The sequence below is a fragment of the Chiloscyllium punctatum genome, chromosome 12 (genome assembly GCF_047496795.1).
Source record: "Chiloscyllium punctatum isolate Juve2018m chromosome 12, sChiPun1.3, whole genome shotgun sequence".
NCBI classification, from domain to species: domain Eukaryota; kingdom Metazoa; phylum Chordata; class Chondrichthyes; order Orectolobiformes; family Hemiscylliidae; genus Chiloscyllium; species Chiloscyllium punctatum.
Window position 1 is genome coordinate 36060106 of NC_092750.1, and position 17450 is coordinate 36077555.

Consider the following 17450-nt stretch of genomic DNA (forward strand, 5'->3'; position numbering starts at 1 on the left):
TTCATATGTTGTTTTAAACCACATTGTAACTGGATTGCCATGTTAGCTGATGCTTTCTGTTTCTGATTGCTGTTAGGTAAGGACTTGACTATATCTAAGTATTAGAATATGTCCTCCATATTAAAGTTAAATCCAATCAGGGAAAGGGAGAAACATTTATAGTCAGAGTCCTGCAGCTTGGAAACAGACCCTTCGGTCCAATTTGTCCACGCCGCACAGACATCCCAATGTGACCTAGTCCCACAGCTAGCATTTGGCCCATATCCCTCTAAACCCTTCCAATTCATACACCCATCCAGATGCCTCTTAAATGTTGTAATTCTACCAGCCTCTACCACTTCCTCTGGTAGCTCATTCCATACACACCATTGTTTTTGTGAAAACGTTATCCCTCAGGTCCATTTTAAATCTTTTCCCTCTCACCTTCAACCTATGCCTTCTAGTTTTTGAATCCCCTATCCTTGGAAAAAGACCTTGGCTATTCACTCTACCCATGCCCCTCATGATTTTATAAACATCTACAAGGTCACCCCTCATCCTTCGATGCCCCAGGGAAAAAAGCCCCAGCCTATTCAGCCTCTTGCTATGACTCAAACTCTCCAGTTCCAGCAACCTCCTTGTAAATCATTTCTGCACCCTCTCAAGTTTAACAACTTCATTCCTATAGAAAGGCGACACGAATTGTATGCAGTATTCTAAAACTGGCCTGAACAATGCCCTGTACAGCCACAACATGATGTCTCCACTCCTAATCTTAATGCTATGATCAATGAAGGCAAACATGCCTTCTTCAACCACCCCGTCTACCGGTGACTCCAGTGTCAGGTGCTTGCACCCCTCGTTCAGGCCCATACCATTAATTGTATAAGTCCTATCCAGGTTTGCCTTACCATTTTATGACAAGAAAAATTAGTTTTATATAAACTGCAACAGGAAGGGACATTCCACCCACTATGGAGTTAATATTTGTTGGGAACTCTCTACAGGACTGTATAATGACCCCACTTTTGTTCCTGGTGGTCCTGGAAGATGGTATCAGTGCCTGGTTTTAACAAACATACTCTGGACAGCTTTGAAAAGGAAATCCCCAGATTTTCAAAGTACATGCGAAATCCCACAGCAATCCATAAAAGGTAACCTAATCTCCATTCCTCCCTGTTACTTTTAGATTAGATTAGATTAGATTACTTACAGTGTGGAAACAGGCCCTTCGGCCCAACAAGTCCACACCGCCCCGCCGAAGCGCAACCCACCCATACCCCTAACCTAACACTACGGACAATTTAGCATGGCCAATTCACCTGACCTGCACATCTTTGGACTGTGGGAGGAAACCGGAGCACCCGGAGGAAACCCACGCAGACAGGGGGAGAATGTGCAAACTCCACACAGTCAGTCGCCTGAGGCGGGAATTGAACCCAGGTCTCTGGCGCTGTGAGGCAGCAGTGCTAACCACTGTGCCACCGTGCCACCCTATTTTCTGTTGACAAATAATCACGAACAAAATTGCAAACAATTTCTTACTTTGCTGTTTCTTACAGCAGACCACTGTGAGGAGAGTGATGATCGCAGACACTATCACTAACGGAACAGTAATGGCAATTGCTCGGATTGGACCAGCCCATGGGTAATGCACTGATGGAAGAATAGGATGAAACATATTAGTTTACTGAACATAAAACATAATCTAAAAGCAGGCTAGAGGTGCCAAAGGATGCGGCACCATCAGTTTTCAGACGTTTTGAAGCTGATATCTATGTTCTATTGCCATCTACAAGATAAATTCAAAGCTACATTTTTCACAGCAAAGTTTAATGCTTATGATTAAGTTCTTAATTTTTGGAAAATAGTTTATTTTTCATAAACTAGATTGAGGTTCCTTTGATAGCTCAATGCATTGTTTTGATGAGTATTTGAACCAGATCTGTTAAGAAGGTTGATTGATTGATTCCCATTCTGGGTTAAAATGCTGATTCCAGTAAGAATATCAGTAAGCTAGATTTTATTATTAGCTGCATCCATGGACAAGGACAACATTACTATGGTACGTCACCTCACCTTCCTGGAAGAAAAGCAGTTCTGCCCATAAAACCACACTGCAGCGTGGAGTGTCGGGTTAGTCAAATCTGCAGTCAGTCCATCTCCACCCATTGTAAAGTCTTGCAGACAATCCAGTTTCACACATTGCAAACTGAACAGTAACCTTTGAGTCTATCTCTCCACTGCACCAGAGGATGAGACTTCTTTAAAAGTCATTCATGGAATGTGGGAGCCACTGGATGGATTAGCATTTATCACCCATCCCTAACGCAGAGTGCAGTTAAGTGTCAACTACATTGCTAGGAGTCTGGAGTCGCACATAAACCACAGCAGAGCGTGGATGGTGGATTTCCTCCTCTAAAAGGGCATTAGTGAACCGATTTTTTTTATGTATGAGAGTCAACATTCTTATAATTACCATTACAATTGTTTTAATTCCAGATTTTTAATGAATTCAAAATTCACTCTCTGCCATTGTAGCATCGAATCCTGGTCACCAGAACAGCAACTTGAGGTTCTGGTTTGCTAATCTGGTGACATCAGTACTTTGCCACTGCTTCCCTATCAGTATGTTCAATCCTTGCGGTGAGGCCTACATCCAGCAAAGTCTGACACCAGGTGGAGAGTATTACTCCCTGCTTTACAGTTGTAATTGACTCCTGTTTACAGAAGTGACTTTGGTCAATTTTTTTTGCAGGAAGGAGAAACTACTACAATCTATGGAAGATATTAGTTCAAATTAGCCAACTCCACATAGGCTCCATTACTTCATACTTCATAAATGTTGCAAAAGAAATGTACGCAGAACTGCTGCCATCAGAGCTGTCAACTGACTTTTGCTGATGTCACTGATGCCATCTGCACAGTGGCATCCTGGCATTAGCAACAGGTTTTCTGCATCAATAAAGGGATTCTCGTTAACATCAAGATCAGCCTGAGTCATTTTTCCTTTTACTATTGAGGAAGTTACTGATATTAAGATTTTACGTCTAATTATTACAAGGACCAGGTACAAAAGGAACCTGCATCCACGATGTTTAGCTTAAAGGAAGCTGGGGTGGACAGGGAAAACATTGCTGTTTCAAAATGTGTGTCACGTATCAACAATGGCTATTCCTAGCAATGGAAACATGCATGCTATAATACCTAAAGACCAAATATCCAAAGCAAGGAAATGCTTATATTAATCATATTCTGTTTGCTCATCACATCAACCAAAAATTTGCTTCCCTTACAAAGCTAGAATGTTGAATTAAATTTTGTAGAATTTGTGGAAAACTCAAACAGACGAAATGGCAATAAAGTTCAAAAGCTGCCAACATTAATTTATAACTCACCAGGTCATTCTTTGATTCTGTAAGGTAATTTTAATCTCCTCCCTTAAGATGTTTTTTTACAGCTATATAAATAAATCATATGCTAATAATTTCTGGATATATTTGAGGTTAAACATACAGATATAGGGTGTGCCCATTGCCACTAGGGTCCTACCTGAAAAGGATCAAGCCTACCTGATCTCACTGTGAAATTGACTTGTTTCCCAGTGGTATTACTAGAATCCGTCACCTAAAGAAAAAAGATACAAGAAGGTCTTCAACTGTGCAAGGCTACAAAGAACAATTAAAAGAAAGTGCTTTGTTTTAAATTGACTAACTATAAATGAATTATTATAAAATCTCTTTTTTCCAGGTCTCTATATATAGACAACACTCAATGCTTCAGTTTGGGCTCCCTCTTGGGTCATATTGGAACAAATAAAACTTGGGATGAGAAAAGTCACCATTTCCAAACCACTTATCAAAAGGGAAATAGAGCAAAATGATACTCTTGGCGCAAATCCAGCAGATTTACTGTTGATAGTCTGTGGAAGTTACTGTTTCTGATAAATATTTGGCCCAGAAATTCCTGCAACAGTGAGACTGGCAACGTATATCATAAATTTAATCAGACAGTGTTCTGATTTTGCTGTCGATAATTTGCTTATATTTTCCTGAACTTCTTGTTTGTACATGCCCCAAAAGGCATAACAGCAAAGCAGGTATTATGTTTTCTGCAAGTACGTTAAGCAGGATGTGAACATAAATACTTAAAACTGGCTTTATAAGTTGTTCAGGTATGACACTCACCTAAAACTCACCATCGGCAGCACACCTACAGCATTAATTTTTTAATTCAAGTGGCAACAAAATGAAAGCTAGTGATGGTGCAGCAAAAGTGGAATTTCATTTTTTCACGAGGGGAACGGGGGCATTCCTTCCTCGTGTTTTTGGTGAGGTTTAACAGTGGATCAACAGAAAAACTTCACAAAGATAAGGAATCCCATCAGCAATGGCTTTATTATTTACTCCATAATTTCCTCTTTGTTCTGCACAGTACAAGACTCCTTTTATTTAGGTATGCCACTATAACTGTACACAAAGAAAATCTGGGCCATTGAGTCATAAAAGATAATGATAGAAGAGAGTAAGTTTGCCTTTATAAGTATTATGTGTGTCTTGTATATGTGGCATGCAAGAAACGCACAAAATAATAACTAGGATATAATAACCTCATGGAGCCTACAGCTGCAACTTGTTTGCAAGCAGATGGGGACAAACTATACTGCAAAGGCTTTACGCAGAAATCAAAGTTTCGTTTGGAAGAATGAAACTTGAACCAAGTTGTTTCACCAATAAGAAATTGAAACGGAGGTTAAGATTTAAGAGATAAAAAATTAAAGCAAGCAGCCAAAGCATAAAGCTATTAAATGCTCACTCATATTGCTGGGAACCTATCTCATCCTACTCCCCGTATGTGGAGACATTTGAGTGGTCCCCCACTGAGATTAGACCAGATGTTGTGCTCTACCTCATGGAGAAACGCTGAAGTTTTCTGTGGTCAATTTGAGACAACAATGTGCATTTGTATAGCACCTTCAACACTGTAGAAGGGGGTCTCTCAGGAGCACTATTAAACAAGAATTGACATTGAACTACAATAGGAAGGCATTAGGGTAAATGGCCAAACACTTGGTCAAAAGGATAGGTTTTAATGAATGTACCAAGGAAAGGTGAGAGTTGGAGATGCAGAGAGGAAGTGAGAGAGAATTCCAGAGTTCAGGACCAAGTGAAGTGAAGGCACTGTCACCAGTGATGGAGTAAAGAAAATCAATGTGCGCACAACACCTGAATTGAAGGAATGCAGATATTGGAGGGTTGTAAGGCTGGACTGATAAGATAATAAAGTAACATTGGAAGCAGAATTCGAAAAATACCTGAATGTGAAAGAATCATACCTCAATGCTGTAAGTGCCTGGGTAAAGGTCATGAAAAACGTAACTCACTATGGTCATATTACTGTCCTATGGGAAGAAATTAAACAATTTCAATGAATCTTTAAATGACATCATGACAGAATTTAAAGCTTCATGAATGTTATGGTTCAACAATTACTTACACAGACATAATTATGAAAATGGGCTTAAAAGATACTTAGCATCAAGCCTGAGAGTCATCAACTTGTGTTTGTTCATGCCTCATTTTAACACTTTAAACATAGTACCATAGGTCTCACAGCCTTAAAATGTGAACTGTGTGTCATCTTATCTAATAAATATTAAGCAGAGTAACTGATGGTATAAGTAACAACTGCGTCACTCTAATATCCACATGGCAGCCAGCACACACAGCAGCCATTCTTACTTCCTGAGGAAATGCAATGAGGTTGTTTACAGCATGCACTAATAAAAAGAATGTAAAGCCTCATAAAAAAAATTTCAAGGAGCAGCCATGAGGCATTAGAAATCCTAAACATATCTTCCTGATTTCCTCAAAAACACAGTCAGGATTTTTTTTGATAAATACCATTGCTAGTAGCTAGGAATTGAAGCAGATCAGTAAGTAACTGGCCTGTCTCTGAGCAGGGAGACCCCAGGTTCAAATCCCCCTCCAGGACTTGTTGACAGGGAAGAGCCCAGTCACTAGCATGGTCCCCATGCCAGATAAAAGAAGGAGGTTAATGGCAGGAATGGCATCCAGCTGCAAAACCACCCAGCAAATCCAAACAAACATTCCCACTGATTATGAAGGTGATCAACCAGCATTGTGTGACTCAACGAATCTATAATTTATATTGATTCTGATTTTTTTTGTTAAAACTGGTTTTAAATATTTGTGTTTAGAACCAGTCAAACAATTCAGCAAAACCTACAAGCTGATTTAGAATCATACAATGCCTACAAGTGTGGAAGCAGGCCATACAGTCCATGCCAACCCTCCAATCAGCATCCCATCCAGACCCACTCCACTACCCTGTCCCTGTCTATCCCTGATTTAATGTCTTTAATTTACATAAAAGAATTTTGCAACACATCATACTGCAGGGAAACAACTCATTTCAAAGAGAGAAAACTTGCAGGACACGACTTGAGCCCAAAGATATACATCTCCCATTACACATCAACTATAAAAGATTTAAAAGTTAAAACAATTCTCCCAATCTCCCAAAAAGTACATACCAGCTAAAAAAGAGGTTATGAAGGCTGAGGGATTGGGAAAGTACTATATACAGTAAATATCAAGTGGACTGAATAAAATGACTGTTTTGGACACCTGGCATGATCAAAGGTTTGGGGATCAAGTTGCCCATTCTTTATCTTTACCCAGCTTTATAATTAGAACACTATAAGTACATTATTATGTTGCACAGGTCTCCAATTTGCTTACCACAAATATAGTCTTGTCCTTGTGGAAACCAGTGTTCACCATTTTACAGCGTATGTGATAGGCTTTAAATCCAAAAATAGAAGGAGCCAAGTCAAAGGTTACATTTAAATTTGTAGACTGGTACGGTTGGTTGATATCCAGATTTTTTGGAGACCAGTCTGTTTGTAAATGCGAAACAAAAGAAAAAAAATAAAATTAACTAATATAAGTCACTAACCTGGAAGAAGTAAAGCACATTTTTAGCAAGTTACGTTTGGTCAGGATTTTGCAGTTAGAGGGAAGGAAACAGAACTAGCCTTTCATCACATTAACATCTACCCTCAGACTTTCTATGGGCTTCTGCAATGGAACTTAGTCTGATCAGACAAACAAGAACATGAGGTATTTGTGCAAAGGATCTGGGTCGGACCTTTGTGAACCAGATAAACAGCTGTGTATTTCCTTAACAAATTAGATTTAAAATTCCTTTAGAAGTAATCTGCACTTCAAAATTTAACTGAGTACCAAGTCTTATACAGAATACAAAAGAAAGGGAACATAAAAAGTCAGAAAAAGAAAGTTTTTAAAAGTCATAATTGCAGATTTAACCCCTTAGCAATACATAAATGTGAAAGAAAAGGACACCACAACACTTGTAACGTGTCTTACAGTGCTACCCAAAGGTTAGTTAGTAATAATTAAGACCAAAATCCTTCAATTGCTTTTGTTGTGCACAGACACACAGTTCCATTAACTCTTTTTGTGTGGTCAGAATTTATGTTTTCTTATACTTGACAACTCGTGAGTAGCATGCATGTACCTTTCAGGTTGCCACACATCTGTGCATATATGCATCTTAGAAGCAACACTGATTAAGACTTAACACTCCTTTTAAAACTTCCTCACAATGGAATGATTAAGCCTAAACTCTTTCTGGTAACTTTTGTGTGTGTATATTTAAACAAACTGATATCGTTCCACATAGTTCAATGACAAATTCCTCATCAAGTTATAACTACAGCAAGGCTTCTGGAGAAATCAGGCAACTTGGTCAGTAGCATGCCCATATCTGCATTTAACTGCTTATATACAGCCAATGGAGGCTGCTATCTCAAATACAAATTGATAAAGGTTAGTATCAAAACCTCTCTATTACTATCATCATAGAATCGAGGCCATTTCTTTTCAACAGACTTCTGCAAGCTATACTGATAGAGAAATGATTTTCAAATCATGGGAATTATCCTGTCATTATATACAATTAATCCTTGCTCTCAAATTATCTCTTAATTTAAACTGAACGCAAAGCACATTTTAAACCATAGCAACTGGAAGCTTTCAGATTAAGTTGAAGCAGGGTGGGGTGGAGGGGAGGGGGGGGGGGAGAGAAGAGTGGCTACATCATCCTAAAAGGGCAATAATGAAAAAAAACACAATTATGTTTCAACTAAATACTCAGTAAGAAAAGGTAACAGTTTGAAATAAATGTTAATAGTCTTAACTCCATGATCTTTAGACAGACTCCATTTAATTAGCCAAAAGCAATGTGGGCATTCAGCTAACAGCAAGAAGTCACCACAGAAAGAACTCTTTTCAAGTCAGATGACTCAAAATCTCATTAAGTCAAAATGGCAGTATTCTTCTTTCTAAAATTGTGAAGACTTCTTTAAGTCAGAAACTATCACAAAACTGCTTTTAAAAGTACTTTGGTTGCAATTGCTGGAGGCAATTCACTTAAATAGGTTTCACTTTACATTGGTTCAAATTTTAAGAGTTTTGTATTCAAATGATTCACATTATTCAGCATTTCTTCAAGATGAAATGCTTCAGTGAAACTATGAATAAATTAGGAAGCAGTTTAGAATTTTTACATTACTAACTGGTTATACTTATTTAGGTCTTTTTTGTTCATCACTAGCTGAATTAAATAAGAGCAATGTCAACAATTCAACACTGAGAATTTTTTTATACTGACAAATGTAGTTATGCGTAGAAAGCACTTTCATTCTCACATTTTTCTCTTTGATAGAATCAGTTATTTTCCACGATTACAGGTGAATGAAAAGATGCACTACATGTGTTATGTTTGACCAACTCAGATCAATTAACCTATTGCAACATGTCTGCAGTTTTACTATTGAAATGTTGTATTCTTAATAGACACTTTGGTCTAGGCTTTGAACTCAGAGTCATAGAGATGTACAGCATGGAAACAGAGCCTTCGGTCCAACCCGCCCAATTGTTATAAGTTATCACATTAATTACATGAAGCCAGTACTTACGTTCAACCTGAAACTGGAACGTATTGTTTTCTTCGACAAGGTTTGGAAATGGTAAAATCGTCACATTATATTGTGTTTTAAACTTCAACCTTCGAAATGGTTGGGATTTCAAAACCTGAAGATAGAACCAAAATTAGCTGGAATGCAGTTGGAGCTGACAGTGCATCTTCCTTTCAGAAGATATTTGTGCCATTTAGCCTTGAGAGTTTCTAAGCTTTTGACTATACAATGTATCCAGTGAATGCTTTGGAAACAGGCTGTCCATTACAAACAACCTGCATTTGTATATTGTCTTGAAAATAGTTAAATATCCCAAGGAGCTACAAGCAAGAAAAACAAAATTTAAGAACAAAATTTGTGGTCTGTCATCCATCACATAATAAAATTTGTATCTGGCAAGCAGTGTTTAATCTGGGAGAAAGTGAGGACTGCAGATGCTGGAGATCAGAGCTGAAAATGTGTTGCTGGAAAAGCGCAGGTCGGGCAGCATCCAAGGAGCGGGAGAATCGACGTTTCGGGCATGAGCCCTTCTTCAGGAATTTCCTCAATTCCTGAAGAAGAGCTCATGCCCGAAACATCGATTCTCCTGCTCCTTGGATGCTGCCTGACCTGCTGCGCTTTTTCAGCAACACATTTTCAGCAGTGTTTAATCTAGACCAACATCAGAAGAAAACGGTCCCCAGTTATGTCATCCAAAAAAGAGCAACCCACATTAGGCTAATATGCATGGCTAACAGTAGTTTATTTCCCTTTAAAGTGCAGTGCAAAGCAGTGAGTGGCTAAAGATTATTCTCACCCTATATCCATACACATTCACTTTTCAGCAAGATTTACAGGAACACCAGCCAGGATCAGAAACCCTGGTTGATATTCTGCCTTTCAATGTACTGAAAACACCGAACCAATTAATGCAGCACCACAGCTATAACTCGGTAATGACCAGTCATCAGAGAGAAACAAGGAACATTTCCTGTTAAAGTGAGGGCAGATTATAAGCAACGGTATTCTTTTTACATACAAAACCAGACCAGGAACAGGCCATTCAACCCTCCAAACTACACAATTACAACCATTTAAATACAGAATTCAAAGATTCACAAAGCTGAATGAGGCAAATTCTCCTCATATCAGTTCTCAAGGGGTGACCCTGTATCTTCAGACAATACGCATTATTTCTAGATAGTAAAACCTGGCTGAACAAGCACCCAGTATCTATCCTGTCAGGCCCTCTCAGAATTTCGTACGTTTCAATGAGGTCACTTCTCATTCCTCCATATTCTTAACAAAAGCAAGTAATTTCCCCTTTTTGTCATGTTACACTGTACTCCATCTGTCAACCTTTTGCCCATCACTTGATCTATCCATAGCCTGTTGCGGTCTGTATTCAGCGAACAGCTTACTTTCACCCCAGCACTGCATTTCCAGTAAACACTGATACATTACACACAGGTTCTTCAACAAAGCTAATTAAAAAAAAATTAGCTGAGGCTCATCACTGAGCCTGGTAATACTCCATTAGGAGCAGCTTGCCAACCTGAAGATGCCCTATTTATTCCTACTTTCTGTCCTTTAACTGACCAATCATCCATTATATTACTCCAAATTCTATGAACCCTCACCTTGTACAGCAACTTTTTTTGTGGCACCTTATCAAATGTGTTTTGAAAATCAAAATATGTTACAAATATTGTTTCCACCTTATCTACCCTGCTTGTTACATCCTCGAACAGATTTATCATAGATCATAGAATAGAATCCCTACAGTGTGGAAATAGGCCATTCGACCCAACAATTCCACACCGACTCTCCAAAGAGCATCCTATCCAGATTCACCCACCTACCCTATCCCTGCAGCTCTACATTTCCCATGACTAATCCACCTAACCTAAATATCTCTGGACACTATGGGTAATTTCCTTGGCCAATACACATAACTTGCACATCTTTGGACTATGGGAGAACCAAACAGGGTACCCAGAAGAAAGCAATACAGACACGGGGAGAATGTATAAAATCCACACAGACAGTTGCTTGAGACTGGAATTGAAGCTGGATCCCTAGTGCTGTGGGACAGCAGCACTAATCACTGAGCCACCATGCTCTCCCACAGTGTCATGATTTGTCAGACATGCTTTCCCTTTCATAAAACGGTATTGACTTTGCCTAATCATACTAGGATCTGTGTCAGACTATCTGGCATAGTTTTCAGTTTCTCTCCTTCCATTCCCCTCCTCTCCCCCCACCCCGCCATTCCGTTTTTGAATGGTGATGTTACATTCACTACTTTCTAATCCATTCACGTGATTCCAAAGTCAAGGGAATTTTGGAAGATCGCAAAAGGTGCACCCAGTCTCTGCATTCACCATTTCTACAACCCGCAGGATGCACGCTATCGTGTGGCAGCTTCTATTCCACTAACTTCTCCACTACTTTTGCTTCACTAGTATTAATTACTTTTAAATTCTTCACTCTCATTAGGCTTGAATTTCCACTATTGCTGATCTTTTTTTTTGCATCTTCTGTGAAGACAGAAACAAAATATCTGTTTCACACTTCAGACATTACATTATTCCCGCATTTTAATTTCTCTTTCCTCACCCTCAAGGGCATTTACTTCCACTATTCCCTTCCTTTTTGTATACTTATAGAAGCTATTATCATTTGATTTACTATTTCTAGTTAGTTTGTTTAAATATTCTATTTTCTCCTGTGTCCATTTTTTTCATCATCCTTCACTGGTCTCTTCCAGTATTCCACTACTTACTACTCTACTTGGCAATAGTACACCATTGCTTATCCACAATTATATCTCTTAATAAAATTTGCCAATTTGCCGAGGCCAATTCATCCCTCGCACCTGGCATTGTTTAAGTTGGATGTTCTGATTTGGAATTTACTTAAATCACTCTCAAACTCAATACAACCTTCGATTACCTTATGATTACTCTTCCCTAAACAACCTGTCAGTATTGGATTTAGCTTCTCAGAAGTGTCTGCAGAACCTCATTCTACCTATATTGTTTTTTTACATAGACCATAACAAGAAATATACTATGAAGGATGCTTATTCCTATTTTTCTTATTTGCTCATTTGTAGGAATTTGGAATGTAATAAGCAGCCAAGCACACTCAATGAAGTTGCAGTATCTTATAACACAGGTCACTACTTATGGAGGGAGAAAGGAAACAGCCAGGTTAGAAGGGCTAAACAAATTAGGTGAATTGGCCATGCTAAATTGCCCGTAGTATTAGGTGGAGAGGTAAATGTAGGGGAATGGGTCTGGGTGGATTGCGCTTTGGCGGGTCGGTGTGGACTTGTTGGGCCGAAGGGCCTGTTTCCACGCTGTAAGTAATCTAAAAAATAAACTGTTCACTTGGGAAGAACAGTGGGTATAAATTTCTGGACTGTAGCAACCTTCACAAACATACTGACCAGACAAATGGCACTAAATCTGACCAAGTTAAAGAACTGTTTCAAATAAACTGATACAGGCCTTAAACAGCTAACATGCAAAGATTGTTCTTGATTGTCAGCCCATAATACATGAAAAGATATAATTATACAGATTATAACTTTAAACTGTTGGCAAATCCAACATTCCTTCAATACTCATCATTGGAAAAAGTGTGTGTGGAAAGATTACATGAAAGGGGATATGCAAATATTAAAAGCGCAAACTGTGTGATGGATTTTAAGCATGGTCCGGTGAAATGTTCAATGGAAATTTGTCATTTTTACATGAAGAGTGGCTAACTTAAATACAAATAATTTAAACACGGCAGATTTTTGCCATAGGCTAAACTAAGTGACAGGTGGAAAAAAATACTAGAGTCCATTATAAAAGATGTAAAATCAGAGCATTGGAAGCTAGTGACAAGATTGGTCAAGTCATCCTTGCACCTGTACTCAAATCCTTTTCCAATGGAGGTGACTTTTGCCTTCTTCACCCCCTGTTGTACCTGGAGTCTTACCTTCAGCAACTGTGTGCAAGGACATCTAGGTCTCATTGCACCTACCCCCTTCCCATTCAGCCAAATGTCTGCCTGTCTGTTTCTGTTCCCTACATAGTTAACCTCATATTTATCCACATTATACTGCATCTGTTGTTATTTGCCCACTTACTTGTCCATATTACACTGAGGCTTCTCTGCATTCTCCTCACAGCATACCTTCCCAGCCAGCTTTGTGCCATCTACAAATTTGGTAGTGTAACATGATGTTTCCTTGTCTAAATCAATATATAAATTGTCAATAGCTAGGACCCAAGTACTGATCCCTGTGGGATCCCACTATCTGCCCACCTTCTGGAAAAAGACCTATTTACTCCAGCTCTTTTTCCCTGCCTGCCAATCAGTTCTCAATCCATTTCAGTACACAATCTCAAATGCCAACACCCTTTAACTTTGCATGTTAATTTCTTATGTGGGACCTTACCAAAAGCCTTTTGAAAATCCAAGCAAATCATATCCATTAGCTCTCACTACTAGTTGCATCCTCAAAATGTTCCAGCAGACTTACGACAATTTCCCTTTCCTAAAGCAATGTCCAATGTTGTCACTATCTTCGAAGTGGTCTGCTATTACATCTTTTGTAATGGATTTTAATATTTTTCTCACTACAGATGTAACCGGTCTATAATTCTTTGTTTTCTCTCTGTCTCTCTTCTTAAATAGTGGGGTTACATTAGCTACTGTCTAATCCATAGGAATTGCTCCAGAGTCTTTAGAAGCTGACCGCTAATACATCAGCTATTTCTAGGTCCACTTCCTCAAGTATCTGGGTTGAAGCTTATTAAGCTAAGGGGATTTATTTGCCTTTAATCCCATTAACTTCCCCAATTCTTTATTAATATTAATTTATTTCAATTCCTCATTCTCATTAGCCCCTGTCTTCCATCATATTTTTGGCATGCTATTTGTGTCTTTCTTTGTGACAAAGTATTAGAGTATTTATCTTCCATCTCCTTATTCCCCATTATAAATTCTCTTGTTTCTGTGCATAGGGGACCCATCTTTACGAATCTTTTTCTCTTCACATTCTTATAGAAGCTTTTACTATCAGTTTTGTACATTGCCTGCAAGTTGATCTCCTTATCGGAGGAAGGATGTTCTGGCTATTGATGGAGTGCAAACAAGGTTTACCAGACTGACTGATGTATGATGAGGGATTGGATCGGTTACAACAACATTCATTTGAGTTTAGAAGAAGGAAGTGGAATCACTCAGAAACCTATAAAATTCTAACTGGATTAGACTGGGTGGATGCAAGAAGGATGCTCAATGACCAGGGAATCCAGAACCATGGGTCACAGCCTAAGGATATGTGGTAGGTCTTATAGGACAGAGATGAGAAGGAACGTCTTCACCCAGAGAGTGGTGAGCCTGTGAAATTCTCTGCCATACAAAACTGTTGAGATCAAAACATTGAAGACTTTCAAGAAAAATTTAGAGATAGTTCTTCAGATTAAAGGGATCAACGGATATAGGGAAAAAGCCAGAATAGTGTACTGAGTTGAATGATGAACCTATGATCATATAGAATGGTGGAACAGGCATAAAGGACTTCTGTGATTCTACTTAATTAGCAATTATCAGCAAACATCACCACTTCTTACAGTGGATGAAGAAGCTGAAGATGAACATTTTCAAATGAAATAGAGCCAAGAGTACTCCCTCCTGTTTGTATACCACTGTGCTCCTCTCCAGGGATGGTGGCAGAAAAATCTGGGATGATGGTTTGTGTGCTTCTGCAAGTATGCCTACAGGACAACTTTTGTAATTTTGGCACAGTCCTAAGATGTGTGTCAGGACAATTTTGCAGGATCAATTGAAATAGACTTGCCATTGGGGTTTTCAAACTCAACACCTAGGTCACAGTTGAGTAGTTATCTTTATTCTAATCTTATTATGATTTTATATAGCAGCTTTGATATAACAGAATGGCTTGTTTGGCTATTTCAGACGGTGGTTACGAAATTCTTATGGCTCTTATAGATTCATCTATAGGCCAGACCAATTAAGGACAGGTTTCCTTCCAGTGAAAGCGATTTGGCAAGCCAATTGGGTTTTCAATGACAAATTAAAGCTTCATGGACATTACTGATGATCCTAGCTATTCATGGCAAATTTATTTATTTAACAAAATTGAATTTCAGAATCTACCATAATAGGTTCTGAACTCACATCACCAGGTTATTAGTCCAAGACTTTGAATTACAAATCCAATAATGTAATGCTTGGGCCACTTGTAATACAGATATGGGATTAAATAACAATATACTTGTATGGCATTTTCAATGTAATTAAACATCCCAAGGTGCTTCACGGAATTTTATAAATCAAAGTATGACAATGATGAAGCACAAAGATATTAGGTCAGATGAACAAAGAACCTACCACTTTGGTTTAGGTTAAGGAGTGCGTAAAGGAGGAAGCAGGGTCAAGGAGCAGTGGGGGTGTAAAAGAGGGGTATTCCAGAGGTTGGGGCCCAGACAACTGAATGCATAGCCATCTGTGGAGGTACAGGAAACTTGGGGATGCACAAGGGATCAGAATTAGAGGTGGAGACAGCTCAAATGACCACAGGACTGGACAGACAAGGGCAAGGCCAAGGTGGGGGTAGTTTGAAAACAAGAATAAAAATGTTAAAAATCAAGATGTTACTTGAACCAGAACCAATGTAAATCAGCAAACACACATCTGATGGCGAATTGCGTTTTTCTGTAAGTTAAGACATAGGCAACAGAATTTTGGATGTGCTTGTTTAGAGAGTAGAATGTAACAGACCAGCCAGGAATGCACTGGAAAACGGAATTTAGAAATAACCACGCATTAATGAGGACTTCAGCTGCTCAGGTGCCAAGAAAGGGTTGAAAAAAATAGCTTTAATCTTCCCCAACATTCACTGAAATGAATTTCTGCTCATCCAGAACTGGATGTTCGACAAGTAGGATAATAACTTAGCAACAGTGGAAGAAACAAGAGTGGGACTGATGAAGTAAAGCTAACTGTGATGTCGATGAGAAATAGGATCAACAGAAACAAATATTAGGGAGCAATTCCAATGCTTTATCTGATAGCAGGATTCAAGAGACATTTGTGAACCTCTCAACGCTCTGCTTAGAAGATAACTTTTAACATTCAACTACAAACATACACTCCAACAGCAAATAGAAAGTGGAAATGTTGAATCAATTTGCAAAATGAATCACAGTTGGGATCCATTAAAAACTAATCAGATATAGTCAGTACATTTAGTGAAAAATTCTAAAGCCACAGATAAACTTCAGGTTCACCGGTCTTAAAGCATTTGCTCTAAATTATAGTGAAGGTCAGTTTACTTACAAGTGTTCTATTGAAATATCTGAGTTGTTTTTGTTCTTCTAAAACCAGTGCTTGACATAACTTTTCAGCCCCAAATGCTTTAGCTTCTTGAAGAATTATTTTGAAGCCTCTGACACATTCAATACCTGAGGATAGATTCCAGCACAGGGAAGAATAAATCGACATTGTACAAAGAAACAAATAAATTGACTTATTTAGTAATTTCTTTTCAGGTATAAAAAAGAAAAACTAATTTAATAACTGGGAATGTGAGCAAGACATTCACATCCCACCAGTTGAAGGTGCTGGCAGAGAAAGCTGTGCAATTCATCCTCAACGAAGATAAACTGCTATCCAAAGTACACACAAGTAAAACAACCTGCACACAAAAGTATAATTACAACTACAAAATTAGTTTCTGCAATTTCGCAAACATTTGTTACACATAATCACCAAAGCAAGGTAAACTTCATCATCTGAATACTTGTTCCACTGGTAGATACATTTACAAAGTTCTTATCTAAAAACTGGTGAAGTAATTGCCATTTCCTAAATGGGCTTGTTGCCACAGGTGATATTCCTGATGAAGGGCTTTTGCCCAAAACGTCGATTTTGCTGCTCCTCGGATGCTGCCTGAACTGCTGCGCTCTTCCAGCACCACTAATCCAAAAACAGGTGATATAATACTGGGTGTGTATTTGTAGCTTGCTTATTGAACGTCTGTTTGTTTCTGCAGTTCCATATGCTCAATTCCTTGCATTTGCAATTCCAATTGAAATCCCTTTAAATTCATATTCTACCTGCCAAACATTAGTCTCCAAATACAGTGGTCAAAAAAGGCAAAAACTCAGTCTGTAGCTCAGCCAACATCGCTACTGCAAAAATCACAGGAGTAAATAATAGTTGTGCTTGTACAGCTAGAACATATGTTGAATTTCAACGCTGCACCTTCGAAACAAATTCTTTCATTCTGTCCATCCGCTATTGGACCCTGCAATCTGAGTAACATTGTTCACCTCACACTCAGTTCAAAGGTCAGTAAGTCAATTCAATGAAGCTACTGTCCTACAGTAAAATTTGTTTTAACTCTGCTGAACTTCACAACTGCAGTCTGAACTACATT

The 17450-nt window shown here is 38.6% G+C and overlaps 1 protein-coding gene across 1 annotated transcript in view; it reads right to left on the bottom strand.

Annotated features, from left to right (window-relative positions):
* The window catches only part of il17rd (interleukin 17 receptor D), a 98781-nt gene that overhangs the window by 24797 nt on the left and 56534 nt on the right, over positions 1 to 17450 (bottom strand). The window contains exons 4-9 of the mRNA XM_072582336.1: positions 16349 to 16473; positions 9005 to 9119; positions 6744 to 6901; positions 5315 to 5380; positions 3552 to 3606; positions 1525 to 1635 (exon numbers count right to left, since the gene is read on the bottom strand). Coding sequence (XP_072438437.1) covers positions 1525 to 1635; positions 3552 to 3606; positions 5315 to 5380; positions 6744 to 6901; positions 9005 to 9119; positions 16349 to 16473 — 630 coding nt within the window. The remainder of the gene's footprint in view (positions 1 to 1524; positions 1636 to 3551; positions 3607 to 5314; positions 5381 to 6743; positions 6902 to 9004; positions 9120 to 16348; positions 16474 to 17450) is intronic.